This window comes from Oncorhynchus mykiss, chromosome 10, assembly GCF_057628025.1.
Source record: "Oncorhynchus mykiss isolate SJ-2025 chromosome 10, ASM5762802v1, whole genome shotgun sequence".
NCBI classification, from domain to species: domain Eukaryota; kingdom Metazoa; phylum Chordata; class Actinopteri; order Salmoniformes; family Salmonidae; genus Oncorhynchus; species Oncorhynchus mykiss.
This window is the reverse complement of record NC_143031.1, coordinates 50,701,742-50,729,231: the sequence shown is the minus strand read 5'-3', so window position 1 is coordinate 50,729,231 and position 27,490 is coordinate 50,701,742. Positions and strand designations below refer to the sequence as shown.

The following is a 27,490-nucleotide window of genomic DNA, read 5'->3' as shown; positions in this document are numbered from 1 at the left end:
CAGAGCCCCCAATTTTGCTACAAGGTGAACAATTTGCTTTTTGACTTCAAAACTGTGGATTTGTACAATCATACAATGAGCCAATCTGGCGAGGATCCGTCCAGTGTGCAATGTTAATTCGCGGCATGGGATCCAGCTTCTCCTGCCCTAACAGTTCATAGAAAACATTGCTCATGATAGAAGTTTGGTTGCCCCATTTCCAAGTCCAAATACCTGCACATTAAATTTACAGGAGTGATTTTCAAGTGATTGTTTTCCCTTTTAGAAGATTGATTGCTCCTTCTAACTTAGCATGCGCTGTTTCCAGGTCATTCTCCAGACTAGACTTTACACTTTAGTTGAATAGGCATCCACTTTAGAAGTGAGCAATGCAAGATCTATATCTATCCTACCCTGCCTTTCTAAGGTCTTCGAAAGCCAAGTCAACAAACAGATTACCGACCATTTTGAATCCCACCATACCGTCGCCGCTATGGAATCTGGTTTCAGAGCTGGTCATGGGTGCACCTCAGCCACGCTCAAGGTCCTAAACGATATCTTAACCGCCATCGATAAGAAACAATACTGTTCAGCCGTATTCATTGACCTGGCCCAGGATTTCGACTCTGTCAATCACCACATCCTCATCGGCAGACTCGAAAGCCTTGGTTTCTCAAGTGATTGCCTCGTCTGGTTCACCAACTACTTCTCTGATAGAGTTCAGTGTGTCAAATCGGAAGGCCTATTGTCCCTGCCTCTGGCAGTCTCTGGGGGTCCACAGGGTTAAATTCTTGGACCGACTCTCTTCTCTGTATACATCAATGATGTCGCTCTTGTTGCTGGTGATTCTCTGATCCACCTCTATGAAGACGATACCATTCTGTATACTTCTGGCCCTTCTTTGGACACTGTGTTAACAACCCTCCAGGTGAGCTTCAATGCCATACAGCTCTCCTTCTGTGGCCTCCAATTGCTCTTAAATGCAAGTAAAAGTAAATGCATGCTCTTCAACCGATCGCTGCCTGCACCTGCCCGCCCGTCCTACATCACTGCTCTGATCGGTTCTGACTTAGAATATGTGGACAACTACAAATACCTAGGTGTCTGGTTAAACTGAACTCTCCTTCCAGACTCACATCAAACATTTCCAATCCAAAGTTAAATATAGAATTTACTTCCTATTTCGCAACAAAGCATCCTTCATTCAATGCTTCCAAACATACCCTTGTAAAACTGACCATCTTACCGATCCTCGACTTCGGCGACGTCATCTACAAAATAGCCTCCAATACCCTACTCAATAAATTGGATGCAGTCTATCACAGTGCCATCCGTTTTGTCACCAAAGCCCCATATACTACCCACCCCTGCGACCTGTATACTCTCGTTGGCTGGCCCTCGCTTCATACTCGTCGCCAGACCCACTGGCTCCAGGTCATCTACAAGACCCTGCTAGGTAAAGTTCCCCCTTATCTCAGCTCGCTGGTCACCATAGCAGCACCCACCTCTACCATTCCAGTGTATATTGTATTTACTTCGCCACCATGGCCTCTTTTTTTGCCTTTCTCTCCCTTCTCTCACCTCATTTGCTCACATTGTATATAGACTTATTTTTCTACTGTATTATTGACTGTATGTTTGTTTTACTCCATGTGTAACTCTGTTGTATGTGTCGAACCGCTTTGCTTTATCTTGGCCAGGTCGCAATTGTAAATGAGAACTTGTTCTCAACTTGCCTACCTGGTTAAATAAAGGTGAAATAAATCAAATAAAAATTTCTTTACTGTTTTAATTGCAAGTCGAGGGCAGAGGTCATCTCTGGGATAGTAGTGGCCAGCTCTTTCTGTTGTCTGGTGTTATGCCACCATCTTGCCACAGGTCATTTGTGGATGGACAGATTATGCTATCTACTGGAATGAAATAGACCTGCTAATTTTTTGTCATGCAATGAACCTTAATATGGTGTTTACAATTGACCATTTTAGAAATACATACTTTTATACAAGATGTTTGACTGACCCCTCAAACCAGGGTTCTCCAACCCTGTTCCTGGAGAGCTACTTTCCTTTAGGTTTTCAATCCAACCCCAGTTGTAACTAACCTGATTCATTTTATCAACCAGCTAATTATTAGAATCAGGTGCGCTAGATTAGGGTTGGAGTGAAATCCTACAGGACGGTATCTCTCCGGGAACAGGGCTCAAACAATAGAAATGCACGTCCGCAAAGGCGAAAGGCAGGCAGAAGGAGGCGAGATCAAGTGGGAACATTCTAGCTAGACAATGATCTTTTTGTAGAAAATATTTAATACAATGCTAACAACCTAAGCATTATGGAACTTCTATTCGATCCAATAAGCCTTAAACTACTGTATCAAAATAGCAAATCACTTACCTTTACCAAATTCGACACTAATTAATTCACACGTGGTGTGAGAAGATGCACTATCAGCCTCTTGAGGTCAGTTAATAACTCCTTAAATGCAGAGCCCTACCTAAATGCAGAGCCCTACCTATCACACAGCACCGAAACCTGGGCAGCACAACCCATTACATACAGCCTTGGTGTTGCCAGGTAGATCAAATGGCCAATGGTAATGGCTTCGACGAAATACTAGGAATATATCATGAAAATCAACATTAGTCACAATATGGATTAGAGTATTCATCACTTTTAGGCTAGATGCACCCTAGCTTTGATTTGACTGACTCAGTCATTCTCATGCTTAGTTAGACGTGATGCTTACAAATGAAATAACTAAATTATACTTCTATGGTATGATGTTTCTAAAGGATCTATTCATGCTTTCTTGTTTGTCTTTTACAGGCAACGTTTCAGAGCTCTCCTCGGCATGCCTACCTTTCCCACAGCCAATCAGGACAGAGGTTCTACCACCACACCAAGTAAACTGGCAACAACCACCACCAGCAATTAGGGATTGGCATTATTCTCCACACAGATGTAGGCTTCAACTTTAACTGCTGAAATAGTACATCAATGTAGCATTTCTTCTGCCAAAATGTTGCATTATATCCCATAATGTGTATATTGACTACTTTCAGTATGCATTAGCATGTTTTTAAAATTTTATATAACAAAATCTGAATTTCAATAGATAAGCTTTGTTTCATAAAGGGTGTCTCAATCATGACATACTATGATAGAGAATTGGTAGATTCAGAATTATAATATTTGCATTCCAAACAATGGTGCTGTTTTCATTGTTGATGTGTTAGCAAATGAACCCAAGCTTCAGTACTCTGTGCTATTCACTTTTTACTGATAATGAAGGCCTCTTAAAATACTCTTAATATTTGTGTTCTTAATCTTATTTAAAACATTTTAAATGATTAAATGTAAACCCTTCTCAGGGCACATGGAGGAAATGATCATTTGCAAGGAAGAACTCTTCAATTCACTTAAACATGCTGCATTTGTGGAAGCCATATTTTCCTAAACTTTTTAAATGAAAATCTACTAATTTTATTAAATTGCACTTGAAAAGTAAACATGCAATGGCTTTTATTTAATGCAGAGGCGTATGGTGATGTGTAAGAAGAGAACATGTGACAAGATATGTGGGAGGGAAGTGAAGGTGTTATTCTTTGTAAAAACGAAAGAAAGAACTTTGAGATGATGGCTTGGAATAGAAACATTTATTCATACAGCGATGAATCTAAGGAGAGGTCATTCACAAGAAATAAAGCATAAAAAAAAGTGTTAAAGGATCACATGCAGAAGAGTCTTGAATATATGCCAGTCTGTGGGAGAGAAGAAGGGCGGAAGTTGATTATGCATTTTTTAGTGGTTAGGAAGAGAGGGAGAGCGCGAAAAATGACGAAAAAATGGCCTGCTCTCCAGTGACTCGTCATGTTTCAGATTTCAACTTAAGAGAAAATAAGTAGGTCGAGATAGATATCAAAATATAGCCTACTGTTTTTGGATTCGACCTGTTCCCTTCTGGATTTTACTCTTCACATTGCTATGGGACTGATGAAACTGAAACCAGTGTGTTATTTGAATGAATCACTGAGTCTGTTTTCTTGTAGTTGAAAGCACTGGGATGACTTGACTTTTTATGTGGGTGATGTATCTTTGTGAATTTTGTACAGTTGCTTTTGGAGTGAGTGTTTATATTTATATTAGTTTTCCTTTTTTTCTCTCTCGTGTATATAGCTTTTTCCTTTTCCATTTCACGTCAACTACTCAATTTTTTTTTCTTCCTATATTTGTCATTCAATCATGGTGGCTATCGGCTAATATCCTTCAAGTTTATACATTTTCCTCACAGATAACGGGGTCTTCGTGAGGGTGTTCCTTTACTTTTTTAAAAAACGGTTGATTTCTACTTCCGAAACGGTTCAAGCAATACAATTGGTTACCAATGATGCTCTTTTCCTGATGTTTTGACCTTCTATTTGACTATACCCAGACCAAACCTCCATTTCCGGGCTTTTAGTCAGTTAGAATTATAGGAGCAATTTTACGTCTTTTGTTCACTATTGTTTATCATGGATCTCTATGCAACCTCTCAATCTTTCCATCTCCCCAGAGTTTCAAACCCACTCACGGAGACCTCTTTCTCTACTACTTTTCCAGGCATCACCGATGACAGGTGGGTGATTCAATTGCAGGAGTAGGTTTGTCATTGATATATTCGATAAACACGCTACGCAGTCGAGCAATTTTAATTGTGTTAATTTATACATATTTCAATTAAACGTATGGTTTCGAAGGTTTTTGATGTAATTAGTCCCATTTTCTATCTGAGAAATATATTTTACACTGATACATTAGTGTTTAGGCTTTTAAAGTATTTTATGAATTATTTGAATTTACTTTAAGGTAAAGGTCGACTGACCGAAAGCTCAGCTACTATTAAAATTAATTTGCATCTGTCTTGAAGTGTGTGGATAGTTTTTCCTGTTTCTCCAGTTTAGCGATTTGCCTCCAGCGCCTTCACTAATCTGACTTAAGTGTGTGGTAGATTCTGCCTATTATCTACAATAATTATTTGAATTAATTATGTATGTATTATTTACTTGCATTTATTGGTTTTGTTCGTTATGTATTGTTTGTCAGTCTTGTTCACCATGTCCGGAATGTGCCTGTGACAGAGAGCCATTGTATGTGCCCATGTGGTAGAGAAGCAGAAAGGGATGTGCAGAGAATCTCTGTTTTCCCTGTAAAGTATTTGTCTACATATTTATCTGATTTATATCAAAAGTTTGTTTGAAAAGTTGGATTTTATAACTATGTAGCCTGTATTGACTTTGAGATGGTCAAGAAAATGATGAAATATCCACTTAAACGTCTATCTACTTTTTCAGTAAATGTAATGAAATGGAGGCTCTGAAATCGTCACACCACTCTTTCTGGTGTTTTTAAGTTTGCAATCCAGCATGTATACTCACCTGTGTTTTGAAAGTGAAGCTAAAATGGCTCTTTACTCCAGCATTTTGAAATCAAAATGTTTCATAGGAGGCAACCGAACAGAATGTCACCTTTTTATTTGAGGGTATTTTCAAACATATCTGATTTACCGTTTTAGAAATGAAGGCACTCGGATGGGACTATATACATAAAGTGCTAAAACAGATATTTATGAAAATCCAACATGCTGGAGTATAGAGCCAAATGTTACAAAAATGTAGCTTCACTGTCCAAGTTCATATGAAGGTGAGTGTATATCGGTGAAGTGGACATGTAAATGGTTTGTATTCTGTTAATTTGAATCTATAAAAGCATCTTCTCTTAATTTTATGTAACTTTTGTAATAATCAGCTCTGGACAGGCCATTTGGGTGCGTTCCAGATTATTCATGACTTTGCAGGTTTCATTGTAGATGGAGAGAGAGCTGACAGATTGCTAAATGTTATGATCCTGTGGTGCAAAGGTGAGGATCTGCACCCTGTACCATAAAAACTTGGGCCTTATGTAGACACCAGCCCGTGTTACACTATTCCTTGGGCGCAAAGCCCCCACTATTAGTGGGCAGTGGTGGAAAAAGTACCCAATTTTCATACTTGAGTCATTTTCTATTAAGGTATCTTTACTTTTACTCAAGTGAAAGTCACCCAGTAAAATTCAACTTGAGAAATTATTTGGTTTAAATATACTTAAGTATCAAAAGTAAATGTAATTGGTAAAATGTACTTAGGTATCAAAAGTACAGGTATAAATATTGTCAAATTCCTTCTATTAAGCAAAGCACACATTTTCTAGTTTTTTTTTTTTTTTTTTCATTTACGAATATCAAGGGGCACACTCCAACTCTCAGATATAATTTAAAAACTAAGCATGCGTGTAGCGAGTCCGCCAGATCAGAGGCAGTAGGGGTGACCAGGGATGTTCTCTTGATAAGCTTATGAATTAGACCATTTTCCTGTCCTGCTAAGCATTCAGTACTTTTGGGTGTCAGGGAAAATGTATGGAGTAAAAAGTACATAATTTTCTTTAGGAATGTAGTGAAGTAAAAGTTGTCAAACATATTCATAGTAGAGTACAGCTACCCCAAAAAACGACCTAAGCAGGACTTTAAAGTATTTTTTTACACCACTGCTAGCGGGACAACTCCAATGTATCTGGAATGTCAAACTTGTCCTTTTTCCTTGGGAGACTATTTCTGGAACGCACCCATCAACACTTGGTCATACAACATGAAAATATTCCTTTGGTATTTTATTTGAAGTGTACTATAATTTACATCACTAAAATTATGTTATAAATATTTCGATCCCCTCGGAGCAGTCTTGATTTGAATTAATTTACTTTTCGTTGGTTGGATTTGACTGGATGACCCATTTGACTCCGCCCATATTACAGGTCAAATTTAGGGGATTCCCCAAAGCGTGGAAGAAAAGTCTAAACATATTGTGCTGGCAAATTTAACACCCCCGGCAATAACAAATGTGAATTTTCATACCGAGTTAGCTAGCAACACTTCACCGGCAACACTGCAATCAGGAGTGTCGGGGTAATCAGATCGGAGAAGGTAAGTTTAGTCCACCACCACCAAATGATCAGAGCAATCTAGTTTCTAGAGAACATTGCTTGGTTTGTGGCTTATGCGTTTTGTTATACATCATTCAGGTAGCCACTGACTGTACTTACTTATTTGATCTATGAGACTGACTTGAAAGGGGGTTATCTAGCAAGGGAGATTGTACGTCGGCATTGTTTTATACCTAGTTAACGTTAGATTGTATTGAAATTATGTACGTTTGTTAGCTATTGCATAGTCATCGTGGCAATAACACGGAAGTGAGCCTGTTATGTATGAAAGACAACGTTTTGAACCACACTTAGCATGTTGAGCCCTACCATTCTAATTACTACGAGCTAAGCATTTTGATATGTCTTTGCAATTTGTATTTTATCCTGTTTAACGTTAGATAGTAAATACTGTAACGCTTATTTCATCTCATTCTTATCATATTGCATGTTTCTAATTGCTTGTCTCCTTTCAGCCCCGATTGGCTTTTCTTCCCTGCGTGCTGCTTTGAGGTGCTAGAGAACAACATCATGGCTGATCTGGCGGAGAACGTGTCTCTTCCCCTCAGCCAGGAGTCTTTCGAGGACCTGTGGAAAATGAATTTGAACCTGGTGTAAGAAAAAACGTGCAGTATTACAATTGAATGAATCGGATACTGAAATATGTTTTGTTTCTACCTCCAAGTGTTTCTGCCTCAGTTTTGTCTCTCCATCCTCAGGGTTATGACCATTTGTGAGTGTAGACATAAGCAAAGCAGCTGTTGCTATCACCATCAGCTCCAAAGTTTGGACAATCTGAACTGTTGAATTGTGGCATGATCAATGTCTGCATTTGGTTGTTTTAAAGTCTCTCTCTCTCTCTCGCTCATCAGGGCAGTTCAACCACCTGAAACCGAGTCTTGGGTGGGATACGATAATGTACGTTTCACTGCAGCAAGTAATTTTTCCTTGTGCATGTTATTTCTATGTACTATTTAGCCAGTTATTTTAATGTTGTCTCAAGTTACAATTTCGTTGGTGCTGGAAACAAATGTTGGTCTCCATTGCAGAGCACTATTTACCTAACATTCTTTTTAAATATTGCTCTGATACTATTCATTGTATTAAGAAAAACATACTTCTCTTACATGCAGTTCATGATGGAGGCCCCCCTCCAGGTGGAATTTGATCCGAGTCTGTTTGAGGTGTCTGCAACGGAGCCTGCACCCCAGCCCTCCATTTCTACCCTGGACACTGGCTCGCCACCTACCTCCACCGTACCAACCACCTCTGACTACCCCGGGGCCCTGGGGTTCCAGCTACGTTTCCTCCAGTCCAGCACAGCCAAGTCCGTCACTTGCACAGTAAGTCAAAGGGATTTGACACCCTCACCTATGTATCTAGGGCCTTTAAAGTATTTTATTTTTAATTTAATTTTTTTCACATCATTAATAGGACTTTTTTCAGTTTTTTCAAGTTTTCACAAAAAAATCACACTTTTTCATAGGAACAACATTGGTCCACGACAATGCTTAAACCACATCAGGAGACAACTTTTGATGTCTGGGAAAAAAATATTCTGTAATGCATGTATGTGGCAAAACAAATGCCCACCTAATTGATAGGCAATTCATCAAGAGGCCTACTTTGCAATCAACAGTTCATTTAAAAAAACAAATTTTGGGGGGGGGGGGGGGCTTTAGTTTTGTCATTCTAACCAGTTACACAACACAAACAAGCGCATTCCCTAGGGTTTGTCTTTCTGTTACCAATTTGCTAACAGAATGATGCATTTTAATCACTTAATAAATCATAAACTAAATTGTTATTAGTGGAAACGGTAACTAATTATTTGGTTTTACTTTACGTGTTACTTCTGTGAACTTTCATTGTCCCTCATGAGAGAGAGATTTGAAAATATCTTCAAAATATGGGAGTTTTTGGTAACAGAATGACAAGACACTAGGCAATATTTCTTAAACCTACAGAAGGCAAAACATTTCAGCAAAACTAAATATAAACGTTGATATTAGTTGTCAGGGGTCTTTTCACTTCAACGTTGTGTTTATGTATTTCTAAGATCCCTTTTCCATCTGTTTTTACCAGAAATCAAAGCCTTCACAGGCTTGTTCTGAATTTTTCAGACGGGAAATGTTAGAGAAATGAACATATGCCTTCATATCTAACAAACAGACTCTTAGCATTCATTGGACACAATTCGATGTGCTCCTATGGACTTCACGTTAGTGCTCATGGGGCTTTTTTACATGGAAATGCACCGGTATAGCACTGTAGTTTTTGTCATTTGAGTTGATCATTTTGAATAGAACTAACATTCCATTCAACATTGGTCAACAAGGTAGTCCTTTTTTTTTTTTTTGTGACACCTAGTCGTCCTAGATTCTATTCATACATTTGCAGACGAGTATATAGTCAAACGCATCCAGTTAAGCATCCGTTGAATGGACATAGTAAATTACCTGGGCCACTGCGGAAAGCTAAATAAGGTCCAGTCCTCCTTTGTCTGTGCGGTGTAGCAGAAGGTCTCAAAGAGGAAGAGGGAGCCTTGTCACACAAGAACATGGCAGGATCATCCTTTTCTGTTGTCATTGTAAAATCAATTGCTAGATTTAACCTAAATCTTTGAACAACTTGGCCCATCAACATGTTAAGACAAGTCTCATGGTGGCCCTTCTCTATCTGGTCGACTTTTAAGACTGATTCACAAGGCATTGTCCTAAGACACGACGGGTTTGTTTATGATTTCAACAACCCCATCCTTGCTATAAGAGATTTAACTAACACGGCACCTCCCCGCCCTGCGCTCAGTTTGACTGCCGGTCAGTAAAATGTTCTCTTTTTACACTCTTATTCTTAATTATTAGCACCTAGACACCCAGTGTTTTATTCATGTTTTTGGGGATGTGATCATGGTGTTCACAAATGTTAATGTGGCGGTATACACAAGGTGTGGGCTTGATATTACAATATCTCATAATGATCTTAATGTGTCTTTTTATAATAGTAACTTACCTACTGGTGTTGGAAGTATCTCATACATAGCATGTCGATTATATACTGAACAAAAATATAAACGCAACCGTTTCAAAGATTTTCTTGAGTTACAGTTCATAAGGAAATCAGTAAATTTAAATAAATTCATTAGGCCATAATCTATGGAATTCACATGACTGGAAATACAGATTTGTATCTGGTCACAGATGCATGTAAAAAAATAAATAATTAAGTAGTGGTGTGGATCAGAAAACCAGTCAGTATCTGGTGTGACCACCATTTGCCTTATGCAGCGCGACATATCTCCTTCATAGTTGCTCAGGTTATTGATTGTGGCTTGTGGAATCTTGTCACGGTATCTCTGGGCATTCACATTGGCATCGATAAAATGAAATTGTGGTCGTTGTCCGTAGTTTATGCCTGCCTGCCTGCCCATACCATAACCCCACTGCCACCATTGCACACACTGTTCACATCGTTAAACTGCTTGCCCACACAGCGCCGTAAACGTGGTCTGCGTTTGTGATGACTGTTGGATGTACTGACAAACTCAATTAAAACAATGTTGGAGGCGGCTTATGGTAGAGAAATATATTTATATTTATATTTTATTCTCTGGCAACCGCTCTAGTGGACATACCTGCCGCCAGCATGCCAATTGTACGCTTCCTCAACTTGGGACATCTATGTGACAACTGCACATTGTTTTGTGGCATTTTTGTTCCCAGCACAAGGTGCACCTGCGTAATTGTTATGCTGTTTAATTAGCTTCTTAATGTGCCACACCTGTCATGTGGATGGATTATCTTGACAAAGAAGAAATTACTGATTTATGCACAACATTTGAGAGAACCTTTTTGTGCATTCGGAAAACATTTTGTTTTTATTTCAGTTCATGGAACCAACACTTTACATGTTGCATTTAGATTTTTGTTCAGTGTTTAAGAGATTATGGGTTTTTGTGAAATAAAATCTGAAAAAGACTTAAAATGAAATTAAGTTTAATTTGAAATGGTTACATTAGCATAAACGTCTTCTACTTGCAACAATGTTACTGATGTTGGTATCAAACTTGTACAATGTAACTCATTGTATTCAGGCATTGTACATGTGATGGGAGCTATATAATTTACTTTATAATGGTACATTTGCAATGTGGCTGCTAAAAAAACGTAATTAATAACGCCTAACATTGTACTGTTGTAAACATAATACTTTCACTGGAATGCTTTAATAAAGCATAGTAAGCATAAGGTTTAAATTGCAATGGTAAAGTTTGCCTGTGAGGACATGTCTTGACTTGCCTCAAAGCAGGGCTGGGGGAGGGGTTTCAGTCCTGGCCATATGAACTGGGGGAGCAGCTTGATCGCTCTACAGAATATTTAAACCTGGACTCATTCATAATCTGAAGAGTATATCAGGAGAGGAGTGATGTTTATTTGGAGGATGCTGGGCTGTCACAGCAGCCTTGAGTTTTAATACAGTTGATAAGAATCAAGAGGACTTTATACAGAAGGTAAAGAGATTCCTCTTTTGTCCAAACTACTTGTAATGGTCAAATTTCCTTCACTAATTAGATCTAAACTAATCAAGTGCTCAGAAATAACTACGTTTTCTACTGTTTGACGCTTCAAAGGGGACTTGGAAATGTTCATGGCAGAGTCAGACAAGAACAATGGGGAATTAGATTTACTTTGTGAATTTTGGACATGTTTACATGATAATTTTGTGAGTTCAATCAAACTATCAGAAAAATAGAAGTTCGTTAGGCCTACTCATCTTGTTGGCTGACAAAGTAAATGTTGACAGTTCTTCCAATATCTTCAATATGCACCTTGGAATCTGAGAATATGCACCTCGGAATTGGATGAGGACGCACACAGTTTGGATCCAGTGACCAAATTTTGTACGGTGAAGTTTGTATGTCGTTGCCATAATATCTATCACACTGGGATTAGAACAATGCTGACAGGTTAAACTAAGACCTAAGTATTGTTTTTGATTTAACAAACTCTTTCTCTCTCCAGTACTCGCCAGACCTGAACAAGTTGTTCTGCCAGTTGGCGAAGACTTGTCCAGTTCAGATCGTGGTGGACCACCCTCCTCCTCCTGGGGCAGTGGTACGAGCCCTGGCCATCTATAAGAAGCTGAGTGACGTGGCTGACGTGGTGAGACGCTGCCCTCACCACCAGAGCACCAGCGAGAACAATGAAGGTACACAACACAGCGGGAAAGGCTACTCTTACCCATACTAAAACATGTTAGATTGATCTAGAATGTGCTTTGATGCAGTATAGAGGGTCCACACTATAAAAGGAGTTTAAACGTCATTTTATACTTACACTTGTTGCCTATTGAATGAGTAACGCAAATGTTTTGACTAATAGGATATCCTCAGTGTGTCGCTTAATACTCGTGTTTTCTGTGCCTTAGGTCCTGCCCCGCGAGGTCACCTGGTCAGAGTTGAGGGGAACCAGCGATCAGAGTATATGGAGGATGGTAACACTCTGAGACACAGTGTGCTCGTCCCCTATGAGCCTCCTCAGGTAGGTCCCATACACTACTGTTTGTGTCTGTGTGAGTTAGGGCTGACCTCATTTAGTTGATTGAACGATTGTTTGGTCTGTTGGTCAACCGAGATTTCTTTAGTCAAGCAGTTGCAAATGTCATTACATTTTTTCGTGGTGCACAAGACACCCGTCTGATTTGCACCTGCCTCTGGACTAATCCCATTGCGGAGGCCACAGGGATGGCACAGTCACTCTTAAGACAGGTGTGTCAAACGCATTCAATGGAAGGCCTAGGTTCTAGAACTTAATCATCCGTGAGCCGTTTCTTATATGTTGCTATGTGCAAAATAGTTAAGTAAACCAGCATATTGGTGTTGAGAACAATGCGTTGGAGGCAGCAGCGGAGTGAGGAGACGAGAAAATGCCCCTCGCCTTAAATGTCTAAGATAATTTAGGAGCGTGTGAACCCCAACTTAATTAAGTCTATAATCAATAGCCTAAATGTTAAATGTGCCTGGCTTTATAAATCATCCAAACAGAAATAAGACAGATCCTGCTTCTGTTTCCAGTTTGAGTGTTTTTTTAATAGATCACTGATTCCATGAGCACCAAGCCTCACGCAACCACAAAATGTTGGATAAAGCATTTTCACAAATTCGCCTATTTCTTTTTTTTTTTTTTTTTAGCTTTAAAAAGTCTAAATCTATGTAATATAGCCTACACCTTCACAATAAATCCATGATTTATTTTAGATGGGTCTAAAGAAACATGATATGAGGAAAATGTAGTCTATTTCAGAAGAACAGAATAGCATACTCTGAGTCGTCCTGTTCTGGCTATGCCATATGGCTGTAATACACTAGTTCATTTAACAGACAATATTTGCTTAGAATTCCATGACATTGTTTTGTTGTATGAAGAATACAATTGAACAAAGATTAATAAAATATAAATAATATTTTCTCCAAACGATTTGAGGAAGTGCACATTCATTGAGCGGTTAACAAATAAATATGTATTCCTATATGCTTAATTTAGTTAATAATTTAACTTTAGTTCTACAAACGTTGGGCTATATGTTTTGATTTTAATGCATTGTAAGGCTGCATGAAAAAAAAAAAGTCACTTGAAAGGCATCAGCTCTGCTTTGTTTTTTTTGCGCAGGCTGTATACACTTTGTCTCTCTCATTCACAATTTGAGAAGCAGATTTCCCTGGCAGCATCCCCTTTGTGTGGCCATAATGCACCCTAAAAAAAATCCATGCCTTTTGTGGCCCTTCTCCCTGAGTGCTGCCTGCAATGAAGCACCTCACTCACACGTCTCTCTCACACGATCGGGTCTTTTTCACAGGCTACAAGTGAAGACAGACACATCAGGGACTTAACTGCGCACGTCCTTATCCAATTCTGAGGTGCATATTAAAGATATTGGAAGAACCGTCCACATTTATTTTTCGTCAGCCAACAAGATGAGTAGGCCTAACGAACAGCAAAAGCACTAGCCTATGCCAATCTACTATCCCCCATAGTACAGAAGTTGACATTCAATTCTGTGCAAAATAAATATTCTAAACATCGTCTGGGACAGTTAATAGAACCACTAGCATCAAACAACTTTTTTACTCAGTGAGGCTGACGCAACAGATCAACAGACTATTAGGCTACTTCATATTATAAGCGCAGCTATGCGCACACGGCAGTAGGCCATAAGCACGAATGTTCCATATATAATTCAAAAGTGATAGGCTAGTATTGTCACCCATCAGACTATTATTGATTTAATCTTTACATATATTATTTAGTTTATGTGAAATTCGTTTTGATTTAGAATGGACCTTTATCATGCACCTGTCTTGAAGCAGGTGAAAAATACATGTAATTTATGCACTAAAATAGTGAATGGAGGACGCTTTTACTGTTGTTGATTTTCATGCTAGCCAGGTAGGCTACCCTCCTGTTGTAAATATAAGCAATGTGCTTAATATTAGGAAAGTTAAGAAATAAATATAGTAGGCCTAGCCTATAGAAAGCTGATGAAATCCTCCTCTATTTAGTAGAGGCCATCACCCTGTTTTCTCGCTCAATTGCTTAGCCTATAGAAATGTTGCGCAACATGAGCTCATGGGCTCTCATGAAGAGTTTGATTTAGGTTTTTGATCACATTTGCATTGATGTCAGAGTGATTAGAGGGACAATAGAGTGCTGATTACCAGGTAGTTAGCGAGTTTGGTATGCTACTAATGACAATCCGCAGCATCAGAGCTTGGAGAAGCCTAATTACTGCGACTAATCGGTCATGTGAAATTTGACAGCCTTCATGACTCGTGACTGCCAGTGTGGCGGTAATACGGTCACCGCGACAGCCCTAGTTGACACTCAACTAAAACCTAATATTGTGCAAGCCATTTTTGCATGCATTCGAGTTCTGGAGGGGCCGTGCAGATGTGCAAGATCAGGAATAGGCCACCTACCTCTCATTGGTCACTCCAGTAAGCAGCTCGCAGTTTGGCTAGGCTACAGATATTGCCTGGGGTTGTTCGGCATGCAAAATGACTTGTAGATCAATGAATGTCAACGTAGTTACATCCATAGGGGAGGCGTCAGTTGTTACGAAGGATGAGAGGTATTTTTGGAAGGTAGATAAAAGGTTATGAGCATATACATTTTGTGAACCGATGATTGATAACGTTTTAATTGATTTTCTGACCGATGCATGCTACATTTGGATCGGTTGCACTTTGTGTATTTAACATTTGAACTGGTGACTGATGCGTATCGGTGAAACGTTACATCCTGTGTGTGTGTGTGCAAACGTATGTGGCCACCCCTTCAAATGAGTGGATTCTGTTATTTCAGCCACACCCGTTGCTGATAGGTGTATAAAATCGAGCACACCACCATGCAATCGCTAGACAAACATTGGCAGTAGAATTGCCAGTACTGAACAGCTTAGTGACTTTCAACATGGCATTCATCCTTAAAAGTGACTGAAGTTTGCCAAAAAGCACCTGGATGATCATCAAGACTCTGGGAAGGATGTTCGATTGACAGATAAGTCAAAAGTGTAACTTTTTGGACGAGACGTGTCCCATTATGCCTGCCAAAAACCAAACACTGCATTACACAGTAAGAACCTTACACCAAAGGTCAACAACTTGCCATAATAGAATGAACCATTAATTCTGCTCTGTATCAGAGAATTCTACAGGAGAATGTCAGTCCATCCGTCTGTGAGCTGAAGAGCAGCTGGGTCATGCATGATCCAAAACGCACAATCAAGTCGACATGAAAATGGCTAAAAAGCAACACATTTAAAGTTTTGGAATGGCCTAGTCAAAGTCTCCAGTCCTAATCCCAATTCAGATGTCGTGGTAGGACTTGAAACTAGCAGTTCATGCTTGCAAACCCACATGTCGTTGAGTTAAAGCAGTTCTGCATGGAAGAGTGGGCCAATATTCCTCCACAGTGACGTGAGCGACTGGTTAACATCGAAAGGAAGTGTATGGTTGGAGTCATTGTAGCTAAAGGTGGCACAACCAGTTGCGTGTAAGGGGGCAATTACTTTTTCACACAAGGGTATTGGGTGTTGCATAAATTTGTTTATGTAAGTGTTATTCATTCGGGTTCCCTTTATCTAATATTAGGTTTTGGTTGAAGATCTGCTTAACATTCCGCTTCAAAAATATGCAGAAGTAGAGAGGATCAGAGAGGGGGCAAATACTTTTTCACAGCACTGTATATGTTTACACTGTATGTGTTTTGTGTTGTATGGGGGAGTGTGTGTTTGGGGGTGTCCATCAGTCACAGCTGTCTCTCTATCTGGTTTCCCAGGTGGGATCAGAGTGTACCACTGTGCTCTACAACTTCATGTGCAACAGCTCCTGTATGGGAGGGATGAACCGCAGACCCATCCTCACCATCATCACCCTGGAGACACAAGAGTGAGTCATCTAATAATCCATTTTAGACTGTTGCTCCATTGATTGTCTTTAATTTGTCTTCTCTACCTGCCTGTCTCTCCTCTGCAGGGTTTTGTCTCAGTTCCATTTACATTCAGTCATTGTTGCTTTTCTAATTAGTAAAATGTATCATTTGACTGAATTAAAATAGAATTGACCCCAACCCTGGTCCTGGGTTGACCCCCAACTAATGTCTTGTCATAGTATGACAGTGATGGGAACTTCCTCTCCCGTTCTGCAGGGGGCAGCTCCTGGGTCGGCGCTCCTTTGAGGTGCGTGTGTGTGCCTGTCCTGGTCGAGACAGGAAGACAGAGGAGATCAACCTGAAGAAGCAGCAGGAGACAACCCTGGAGACCAAGACCAAGCCTGCCCAGGGAATCAAACGTGGTAATTGATCCTGACAATCTTAAAGCGGTGGTCTTGGGGTTGGGATTAACATAAAATGGCAAAAAGAAAGATGCCAGATCTTTGGACATTGGACTTTAAAGTTGTATGATGGCTGATAAAGGTTGACATTGACCTATGACTCTGAGTGTGAGTAGTTCCTCATCGTGTGTGTCATGTTTGTGTTTTTCTAAGCTATGAAGGAGGCCTCCCTGCCTGCCCCTCAGCCTGGGGCCAGTAAGAAGACCAAGTCCTCCCCTGCTGTGAGTGACGATGAGATCTACACTCTTCAGGTAACTGCTCAGAGAACAGACCAATGGAAGTTTGTCCCGTCCCCTTCAGAGATGCCTAGTCACTAGTCTGCTGTTGGCTGTTTGTGTATACTGTGTGTAACTGGGCTCATCTGCCCATCCAGATTCGAGGGAAGGAAAAATATGAGATGCTGAAGAAGTTCAATGACAGTCTTGAACTGAGTGAGTTGGTGCCTGTTGCCGACGCTGACAAATACCGTCAGAAACGGTGAGTTCACTCACTTCTCTGACACATATCCTCGCTTTCTCCTGCTCTCTTTCCCTTATGCAACATTACAATTCTCCCTTTTGTGCATTTGGCTCTCTCGTGTGTGTGTGTGTGTGTGTGTGTGTGTGTTGTTTCCTTTCCGAGTCTTATTCAAATGAAACATTAAATCCCCTACAGCCTCACCAAGAGAGTTGCCAAACGGGACTTCGGAGTGGGGCCAAAGAAAGGGAAGAAACTACTGGTGAAGGAGGAGAAGAGCGACTCTGACTGAGAAGGAGAGCGAGTCGTTCCATGTCATTTCAGCAAGCCATGACACCCACCATCTGATTGTTCTGACATTGTTTCTGTAATTAGAAACAGGTAAGATTGGCATTCCTAAAACATTTTGTTGATATGTACATTTTATCTTGGAGAAATTAAGCTAATTGATTGCACCCAAGCTGGCCATTTTTTAATTGATAGGATTCAGATAATATTTAAGAAATATAGTACCCAACATCTGATTTGGCTAAAACTTCTTCCTACCAATGAGTAAGACATGATGAATCCCAAAATAAATGTCAAACACCCACCCCCAACATCCAGTATACAGTTTCAGTTCTGTTTGACAAGTAGTATGGTGCTCTATATTGTGTTATCTGAATCCTATTAAAATTGCCAATTTGGGTGCAATCAATTAACTTAATTTCTCAGATTAAATTATATTTCAACAAAATGTTTCAGGAATACTAATCATATCTGTTACCAACTACAGAATTGATTTCAGAACAATCTGAGATGGTGAGTGTTAATTCTCTTTCTTGTGCTTTTTGAGGTGGAACAACCAGAGAGAGAGAGAGAATTAACCCGTTATGCTTAGTTTCTGTTCTGCCAAGTAAACCTTCCTTTCAATTGATTGAGGGAATGCAAGTACGGTGAACTGTTGATGCTTGCAGCTTACTAGCCTTATGTTAGCAAGCTGTTGTAGGTCTCTTAAGTGCAGGTGGAGTTTGTAAGACACAGCAGAAATATAGTAAAAAAAAGTGTTAATTGCAGCCTTAGGTGGGTATTTAAGGTCCAATTATTGATTATTTTTTGTAATTTTGTACCCTTTAAAATGTTTAAGAGGAAGAGTATACACACCAGAATTTCTACCAAACAAACACTTTATTACACTGCAACAGAAATACATGGACTTTTTCATAAAATTATAAAAATAAAAATAAACTTTTCATTGTTTGGCTTTGTGTGATTTATTGTATAAACCGATTCTATTAGTAAGTGTGACAGCATGCATGGAATGTAAAAGCATCGGCAATACATCTCACGTTACATTATTATGATGAAAATATTTCATACAAAAGTTATTGGTCCAAGCTTGATCAATTTTAGTTCATGTTGATGGCTATTAAACCAACTGAAATTCTGTTCATTCCTCATACAGTGCCTTGCGAAAGTATTCGGCCCCCTTGAACTTTGCGACCTTTTGCCACATTTCAGGCTTCAAACATAAAGATATAAAACTGTATTTTTTTGTGAAGAATCAACAACAAGTGGGACACAATCATGAAGTGGAATGACATTTATTGGATATTTCAAACTTTTTTAACAAATCAAAAACTGAAAAATTGGGCGTGCAAAATTATTCAGCCCCCTTAAGTTAATACTTTGTAGCGCCACCTTTTGCTGCGATTACAGCTGTAAGTCGCTTGGGGTATGTCTCTATCAGTTTTGCACATCGAGAGAGTGAAATTTTTTCCCATTCCTCCTTGCAAAACAGCTCGAGCTCTGAGGTTGGATGGAGAGCATTTGTGAACAGCAGTTTTCAGTTCTTTCCACAGATTCTCGATTGGATTCAGGTCTGGACTTTGACTTGGCCATTCTAACACCTGGATATGTTTATTTTTGAACCATTCCATTGTAGATTTTGCTTTATGTTTTGGATCATTGTCTTGTTGGAAGACAAATCTCCGTCCCAGTCTCAGGTCTTTTGCAGACTCCATCAGGTTTTCTTCCAGAATGGTCCTGTATTTGGCTCCATCCATCTTCCCATCAATTTTAACCATCTTCCCTGTCCCTGCTGAAGAAATGCAGGCCCAAACCATGATGCTGCCACCACCATGTTTGACAGTGGGGATGGTGTGTTCAGGGTGATGAGCTGTGTTGCTTTTACGCCAAACATAACGTTTTGCATTGTTGCCAAAAAGTTCAATTTTGGTTTCATCTGACCAGAGCACCTTCTTCCACATGTTTGGTGTGTCTCCCAGGTGGCTTGTGGCAAACTTTAAATGACACTTTTTATGGATATCTTTAAGAAATGGCTTTCTTCTTGCCACTCTTCCATAAAGGCCAGATTTGTGCAATATACGACTGATTGTTGTCCTATGGACAGAGTCTCCCACCTCAGCTGTAGATCTTTGCAGTTCATCCAGAGTGATCATGGGCCTCTTGGCTGCATCTCTGATCAGTCTTCTCCTTGTATGAGCTGAAAGTTTAGAGGGACGGCCAGGTCTTGGTAGATTTGCAGTGGTCTGATACTCCTGCCATTTCAATATTATCGCTTGCACAGTGCTCCTTGGGATGTTTAAAGCTTGGGAAATCTTTTTGTATCCAAATCCGGCTTTAAACTTCTTCACAACAGTATCTCGGACCTGCCTGGTGTGTTCCTTGTTCTTCATGATGCTCTCTGCGCTTTTAACGGACCTCTGAGACTATCACAGTGCAGGTGCATTTATACAGAGACTTGATTACACGCAGGTGGATTGTATTTATCATCATTAGTCATTTAGGTCAACATTGGATCATTTAGAGATCCTCACTGAACTTCTGGAGAGAGTTTGCTGCACTGAAAGTAAAGGGGCTGAATAATTTTGCACGCCCAATTTTTCAGTTTTTGATTGTGTCCCACTTGTTGTGGATTCTTCACAAAAAAATACAGTTTTATATCTTTATGTTTGAAGCCTGAAATGTGGCAAAAGATCACAAAGTTCAAGGGGGCCGAATACTTTTGCAAGGCACTGTATATATTGTGTGTACAAAAATTAACAAGTGTTGGTCCCATGTTTCATGAGCTGAAATACAAGATCCCAGAAATGTTCCATATGCACAAAAAGCTTATTTTGTGCAAGAACTTGGTAACATCCCTGTTAGTGAGCATTTTATCATTTGTCAACATAATCCAACCACCTGACAGGTGTGGCATATCAAGAAGCTGATTTAAACAGCATGATCATCGCTGCAACTCCCGTACGAACTCGAGAGAGGGAGGCAAAGGTCGAGAGCCATGTGTCCTCCGTAACACGAACTGGCAAGCCGCACTGCTTCTTGACAAAGAAGCCAGCCGCACCAATGTGTCAGAGGAAACACCGTACACCTAGTGACTGTCAGCGTGCATGCGCCCGCCCTGCCCCAGGAGTCGCTAGAGCGCGATGGAGACCAGGACATCCCTGCTGGCCAAACCCTCCCCTAACCCGGATGATGCTGGGCCAATTGTGCGCTGCGTCTTGGGACTCGCGGGCCGGCTGCGGCACAGCCCGATATTGAACCCGGATCTGTAGTGACGACGCTAGCACTGCGATGCAGTGCCTTAGACTGCTGCGCCATTTGGGAGGCTCGGAAAATCTCATTCTGATTGGCTGGGCCTAGCTCCCCCATGGCTGCGCCCCTGCATCCATAGATTAGGGCCTAATGAATTTATTTAAATGGATTGATTTCCATATGTGAACTGTAACTCAGCAAAATCTTTGAAATAGTTGCATGTTGTGTTTATTTTTGTTCAGTAGAGATACTAAATATATACTTCAGAGATACTTCATAGATACTAGACACTAAATAGATACTAGATGTATCATCCATGGAGGCAATAGGAGGGCTCTTAACAGATATTTTGAGGTCACGGTTCCAGGATCAATGATGCTGTACACCATAGGGTTGTTTCCCTCACACTGATTAAGCCTAAACCTGAGAATCTTCATTGAGTTCGTTTTTTAGTCCAGTGCGAGCAGGAACTGCCCCTATGATGGGTAGAGGGTAGGCTCTTCTGACACACATGAGTTTGAGGTTCTAAGATTAGATATGGGGGGTCTAGTCGACATCTGTGACATACTTCGGCGATGAGATGGTGATGAGGGTGCGTCCATCCAGTGGAGCAAACAGAGGATACAGCTTCTCCTTGAAGTTATCCGTGAATGTATAGATGTGTGCCCGGGTCTCCGCATTGTAGAAGGAGATTTGACCCTCCTCGTAGTCAAGGAAGATGCCCACCTTGCGGGGCAGCATCTCCATGGGCAAGGAGGTCTCGGTCTTGGTGCAGGCGTAGAACTGCCTCGTGCTGCGCCACAGGGCCCAGTAGCCTTCTGCGGGGGTCATAGGGAAGCGACCGTGGCGTTTGGATGTGGCGGTGGTCAGACCGACCCTCCAGTATCCGTTGTTGGCCAGGGTAACCTCCCAGTAGTGACGTCCAGAGGACAGGCCCTCCCAGCCCAGGACGCAGGGCCAGCAGTCATAGCGCTGTGTGCTGAAGGCTGCCTCTGTCGTGCAGTGAGCCTCCTGGACCTTCTTATGGTCGTCTGAGAGCAGCAGCCATGGGTGGTTGGTCATAGGGTCCAAGTTAATGTCAACTACGTAGGAGGACAACATGAGATGAGAGGTTTTAGTGTAGTTTCAGGGCAATAGAAGACCCACAATTGAAATGATTTGTGCAAACCTTTTTTTCTATTATCCTCTGTTATTTTGAAAGCACTGTGTCCACCTGTGTGGCTGTAATCGCGTTAAAAGAAAAAAAATAAAATCAAATCAGTCCATCTAAATACATTTTCATGTCACTCTACTGCAGGGTTTCCCAACTCCGGTCCTCGAGGAACCCCAACAGCACACATTTTTGTTGTAGCCACAGACAAAAACACCTGATTCAACTTGTCAAGGGCTTGATTATTAGTTGACAAGTAGAATCAGATGTGCTTTTCCGGGCCCGCATTGTTGGGAGTACCTGAGTTGGTAAAACACTGTACTGAATTATGAAATGCAGCAAATTAAGCATAATTACCCGAAGCACTGCAGATCCAGTTCCACACTGAGTTTGGGATGTACTTAGGTGTTTCTGTCAATTCAGAAGACGATAAGATACCTCAATAACATTCAAATATAAAAAATACATTTTCAAACATTCACAGCCAGAAAACAGAGATGTGGATGTTAGGGGGGGGGGCATACCTGTTTTCCAGGTGCGTTGTTTCGTAGCCAGCCATAGCTGGGGAATAATACCCTATAGGAGAAGCAAAGAGAAGGGTTGCGTCAGAATTAGGGGCAATACCAGTGGATGTGGATGATCGAGAAAGAGAGCAGCGGCTAGAGGGCATGAACAGGAGTAATAAAGGAGGGCACTTTGATACCAATGGGCAGTTCTAGAGGGTAGTATTTCATTCCAAAACTGTTGACTCAACTGTCGGTAATAGAAAGGTCAGCATGAAGTATTGCTGATGATTTGTCTGATCTGATAACGATTTATATTGGCTGGCCTATAGCCCCTTTGATTAGGCGGCTTGCCTTATCACTGCTTGCGTATATGAACTTTATCTGGAGCTGTCCTCCCCTTTTGATTGACAAAATGTTATCCGAGGACAATATTCTAGGTGAATCGAAACCTAACTCAAATGGTGTGTTTTGCATCTGAAAAAGTTAAATAGTACCAATCATAGCTTGAAATAGTAAAGATATTTAATAAGACTGGATCCTACAAAGTTTGAGAGAAATGTGTGGGTGGCAGGGTTATGGATAGGGTTGAACTAGCATGTGGACATTAAACTAGGGTTTTGTTTCGGGTCAGGATTGAACATAGGGTTAGGGCTGTGTGCCTCACCGTGCTGCTGTCCTGTTCCTTCAGTAGAGACCAGGTGATGAACTCCAGGAAGGGGAGGAGAGTCACCAGCTTCTTCTTATTCAACTCCAGCCGTCTCAGCATCTGGGTCAGCTCATCCCTCATCAGACCACATCTCTGAATGGACACAAACAGTGCAAGGTTCATTAATTAATTTGTTCTTACTGAGACTGACTCTGACCCTAGATTAGGCAGCCTCTACCTATACTAATGATATGTGTCAATCAGAAATGTTGTCTATGGCTGGCAAAAACACACACACCTCTGTGACACTCTGCAGCTCCTTAGCCCATTCCATGATCCTCTGCTCTGCCTGTGTGGAGGGTTCAGGATCCTCCCTGTTCTTCTCCAGGTCAATGAGGTCACCTCTCTCCTGTATCCAGGGACTCTGTGGGACAGAGTAAAACATATGAAGTATAGCCAATTATTGTGTTTGTGTCAGTGTCTCATATAAATGAAAAAAAATCATTGTTATGAGTAAGATTAATGGATGCTCAATTGATCATCCTGGTTTGATTTATTCACATCGTAGTAAAGTATAGGAGATCACCCCCCCCCCCCCCCCCCCCACACACACTCTTTTTCTGTCATGTCCAAGTCAACCCCATACATATTTTACAGTATGAATATGCAAGTAGCTCGAGATGAGATTTGTGAGAATATTGTTAGTAACCCACTCACTGTGTCCACTCTCTTCAACTCCTCTGCCCATTGGAGGATGAGTTTACGACACTGTTCCAGACTCTGTTCGCTCTGCTGGTCCACTCTGACATTCTTACTGCGCTGCAGAACAACACACAACAACAAGTTGACTTACACAGCACCAAACTGTAATTTACACTCAAATACTATTTGAGTGTTTCCTCTAGCCTGCCTAGAGTCTAGATGGGTGGTGTTTACAGTTGTGTGACTGTTCTATTGGTCCATTAAGTCAGGCACGCTCAATCAAGCACAGATAAAGTATTTTAAATGATTTCAAATAGTATTTGAAGCAAGGTTTGCAAGACATTCTGTAATTTGCCCCAAAGCTTCTTCCCATTCATATGTCAGCCCACCATACCCACTCCTGTCCCAAATGAGCTGATGTAGCATCTCCCCCACCAAATTTAGATCCAGTATCTGGTAAGTTCTTTCATAAGAATTATACTGTTTTTTTTTATCAACCACAGTGATCCATGCATTTATGGCATACAGTCTCCCTGAGCAACGTTTATGAAAGTCCCATAAAACAACCACAGTGAAGGCTCTATTTCCTTGTCAAGGGCCATTCTGGATTACGACTCAGGATAAAGGTTAAGATAAAGGGCGATCCATTTAATCAGTTAGTTTTGGGGGATTTTGTACTTCGACATCTCCTTGTCCCAGATTCAAATCCCGTCGTAGTTTTTCATTAAGGTGACATATGACCTTCTATAATCTACATGCCGTACTGACATACAGTGCATACACTGTAGATAGAATATGATGCATAATATTTAGCTCAAATGATCAAATCCAAAACAAAGCATGGTTTCCTTTAGTGATTTCATTTAGTGATTTCATTTTGTTTCTTCAAATGATGTGAAGTGATTTACTATCCATAAGCAGACAAAGAAAGAACTCAACCAGGAAACCATGATGACAAATCCATAACCAGGAAATTAATTTTCTAACAGCATGAAATAAACTCCATTATTAAGCCATAAAAAACTAAGACATCAAGCTGAGTTGTCTCATTTTAGTCAGAACGGGACTCAATAGAATTACATTTAAAACAGAGATTAATTGACACTCTTTTTGAGTCATTTACTCAGTATATTTAAGCAATAAGGCCTGAGGAGGTGTGGTATATGGCCAATATATCACGGCTAAGGGCTGTTCTTATGCACAACCCAACGCGGAGTGCCTGGATACAGCCCTTAGCTGTGGTATATTGGCCATATATCACAAACCCCAGAGGTACCTTATTGATCTTATGAACTGGTTACCAACGTAATTAGAGCAGTAAAAATAAATGTTTTGTCATACCCATGGTATACGGTCTGATATACCACGGATGTCAGCCAATCAACATTCATGGCTCGAACCATCCAGTTTATAAAAGGTGTTATACATACCAGTATACCGTGTGTATACCTAGGGGTAACTGATGATTTCAACTGTCAATCTACATTACCCTACAACAGAATGCCGGCTCCCATACAGTGTTTCAGTACTCCTACACATACGAATTAAGACCGATCAAGAAATATACAAATATACATACAACAAAGGATTTGGGCCCAACTTGGGACCCAGTCCCTAAGTCTCAGGCCTACCTAACCAAACCTTATACATTAAGGCCCAGCCCAGACAGATCTTCTGTCTCAAGCCTATCTTGCAGACCTTATATATTTAGTCTCAGGCCTACCTTGTAGACCCTAAATATTTAGTCTCAGGCCTACCTTGCAGACGACCTCCACCTGTTGTTTCCACTGTGTGATGAATCTAACACAGTCCTGCAGGCTACGCAGGTCCTTTAGGCCCTATAAGGAAAGAGATTGGAAAAAGAAAATCAAGCTGTCAATTCACTGTCTCTCACTTTCACTGCCATTATCCATATAATTTATTCTCAATCTCTCTCTCTTTCTCTCTCCCTCTCTCCCTCTGACTGTAATGTCCATCCTGTACCTTTTGTCTGGATGGTTTGCTGCTCAATTGTAGTTTAGGTGCCGAGTTGTGAGTCTGTAGGTCTTCTGGCAGTTCCCATCGTACTGCCCCGATCGAGCTGTTCTGCGTTGCACTCTCCTCGACATCGTCGAATTCTGACACACACGCACACAAAACCAAACTTTGTCAATTGATTACACACATTTTACATGGGTTAAAATGAAATCTGTCTGATAGGGATTTTTTTCTTATGTGCATATGCAGCTACTGGGGCTTACAGGCATGGTTGCATATCATATAGAGGCCTCATAGGAAGTCTGTCACAATGCTGAATCAGCAATAGTAAACAACTTACTGATCTTCTTCTCTTTGAGAATACTCTTCTTGAGAATACTCATTTTTTGGATGTTTATAGAGCCACTTTAGTGCTTTTTTTTATGCTATTGGTGTAGAATCTGAAACAACATTCACATAGTAGGCCTTAGTACTCTCTTCAACACAAACACAGTTGCCTGCCTGATCAGTTTGGCAGTGCGTGTGCGAATTGGTATTTTCTTTTATCACTGAGCTATCAAATAATAGCACAAATCAATATGCAAACCTGCGGCAATTAAAGTCACATATCCTATCGATCCGTATAACTATCATCCATGCAAAAGGAACAGGACATGCTATTGGTTATCATTGCGAAATAAGGAAAACTTTATTTTTTGCATTTACTATAACTGTATGAAATGGTAATAATCACATGGACTCACCTCGCAAAGAAAAAAATGTCACACAAGACTGATTGAAAGATAACCAAAACAAGTCCAACTTCATCGAGCATGTTTAAATTGACACTAATTAAACGGATAGGTAATCATAATAATTTATATAAGCAGTGCACATATATATAACTGATAAAAACCTCTTACCCTGTGAGGGTCCTGGCCTAGGAGCGAAAGAGACAGAGACCAGGTTGTGTTCCGTCTACTACAGTGAGAGAGAGCTAAAATACCAAAAGCCTCTGGTACAGAGAGACTTGAGTCTCCCAGACAGAGAGTCACGCTGCTATCAGCTCGACCTTTGGTCTTTTTTATGGATTCCCAATCCCAGCAGATCGAGCCTTCATCAGATCAAAATCACGCATCATACCTTTACTATCTACCTGAATGTAGAGATGCTCTTTTTTTTTTATTACTGCATATGATTTAACATAACGACAGAGAAAGAAAGTCAATGAACTTTGTTAGACACTTCAAATCTACTAAATGATGTACTCGATTTATATGCACTACCGGTCAAAAGTTTAGAACACCTACTCATTCAAAGGTTTTTCTTTATTTTTTACTATTTTATACATCATAGAATAATAGTGAAGACATCAAAACTATGAAATAACACAAATGGAATCATGTAGTAACCAAAAAATGCTAAACAAATCAAAGTGTATTTGATATTTGAGATTCTTCAAATAGCCACCCTTTGCCTTGATGACAGCTTTGCACACGCTTGGCATTCTCTCAACCAGCTTCACCTGGAGTGCTTTTCCAACAGTCTTGAAGGAGTTCCCACATATGCTGAGCACTTGTTGGCTGCTTTTCCTTCACTCTGCGGTCCAACTCATCCCAAACCATCTCAATTTGGTTGAGGTCGGGGGATTGTGGAACCCAGGTCATGTGATGCAGC

At 40.5% G+C, this 27,490-nt stretch overlaps 3 protein-coding genes across 9 annotated transcripts in view; 2 read left to right on the top strand and 1 right to left on the bottom strand.

Annotated features, from left to right (window-relative positions):
- LOC110534217 (G protein pathway suppressor 2) overlaps positions 1-3,487 on the top strand; it is a 38,640-nt gene extending 35,153 nt beyond the window's left edge. For both annotated transcript variants that reach the window (XM_021618937.3, XM_021618938.3), the window contains exon 12: positions 2,805-3,487. In XM_021618937.3, the coding sequence (XP_021474612.1) occupies positions 2,805-2,885 (81 nt within the window). In that variant the 3' untranslated portion in view covers positions 2,886-3,487. The remainder of the gene's footprint in view (positions 1-2,804) is intronic.
- Positions 3,488-3,608: 121 nt separating this feature from the next.
- tp53 (tumor protein p53) lies at positions 3,609-18,555 on the top strand. 4 transcript variants are annotated; one of them, XM_090185838.1, is made up of 12 exons: positions 3,609-3,879; positions 4,531-4,593; positions 7,448-7,585; positions 7,844-7,889; positions 8,105-8,314; positions 11,993-12,179; positions 12,399-12,511; positions 16,307-16,416; positions 16,676-16,821; positions 17,014-17,111; positions 17,234-17,337; positions 17,515-18,555. In XM_090185838.1, exons 1-12 carry the CDS (start codon positions 3,824-3,826, stop codon positions 17,606-17,608), a joined length of 1,365 nt encoding a protein of 454 aa, XP_090041964.1. In that variant the 5' UTR covers positions 3,609-3,823; the 3' UTR covers positions 17,609-18,555.
- Positions 18,465-26,873, bottom strand: si:ch211-114c12.5 (E3 ubiquitin-protein ligase TRIM39). Of its 3 annotated transcripts, none has more exons than XM_021618936.2 (10): positions 26,737-26,873; positions 26,175-26,274; positions 25,841-25,974; positions 25,615-25,695; positions 23,873-23,974; positions 23,454-23,579; positions 23,174-23,308; positions 22,528-22,579; positions 22,361-22,414; positions 18,465-21,935 (listed from the first exon to the last, which is right to left on the bottom strand). In XM_021618936.2, exons 2-10 carry the CDS (start codon positions 26,215-26,217, stop codon positions 21,400-21,402), a joined length of 1,263 nt encoding a protein of 420 aa, XP_021474611.2. In that variant the 5' UTR covers positions 26,218-26,274; positions 26,737-26,873; the 3' UTR covers positions 18,465-21,399. The 3 variants fall into 3 exon arrangements, with proteins under 3 accessions (XP_021474611.2, XP_090043144.1, XP_090043145.1); XM_090187019.1 differs by lacking the exon at positions 18,465-21,935 and adding an exon at positions 22,013-22,074 and having other exon boundaries at positions 26,737-26,848; XM_090187018.1 differs by lacking the exon at positions 26,175-26,274 and having other exon boundaries at positions 26,737-26,819.
- Positions 26,874-27,490: the final 617 nt, after the last annotated feature.

What these genes read in the sequence shown, in the direction of transcription:
- si:ch211-114c12.5 (XM_021618936.2), bottom strand. Translation starts at nt 26,217, where the DNA reads ATGAGTATTCTCAAGAAGAGTATTCTCAAAGAGAAGAAGATCA. An exon ending in AGCTGCAGAGTGTCACAGAG is followed by an intron (nt 23,309 to 23,453) that starts GTGTGTGTGTTT and finishes GTGTCCATTCAG; the next exon opens with AGATGTGGTCTGATGAGGGA. An exon ending in ACAACGCACCTGGAAAACAG is followed by an intron (nt 22,415 to 22,527) that starts GTATGCCCCCCC and finishes CTGAATTGACAG; the next exon opens with AAACACCTAAGTACATCCCA.
- tp53 (XM_090185838.1), top strand. Translation starts at nt 3,824, where the DNA reads ATGGCCTGCTCTCCAGTGACTCGTCATGTTTCAGATTTCAACTTAAGA. An exon ending in AAAATGAATTTGAACCTGGT is followed by an intron (nt 7,586 to 7,843) that starts GTAAGAAAAAAC and finishes CTCGCTCATCAG; the next exon opens with GGCAGTTCAACCACCTGAAA. An exon ending in CCAAGTCCGTCACTTGCACA is followed by an intron (nt 8,315 to 11,992) that starts GTAAGTCAAAGG and finishes TTCTCTCTCCAG; the next exon opens with TACTCGCCAGACCTGAACAA.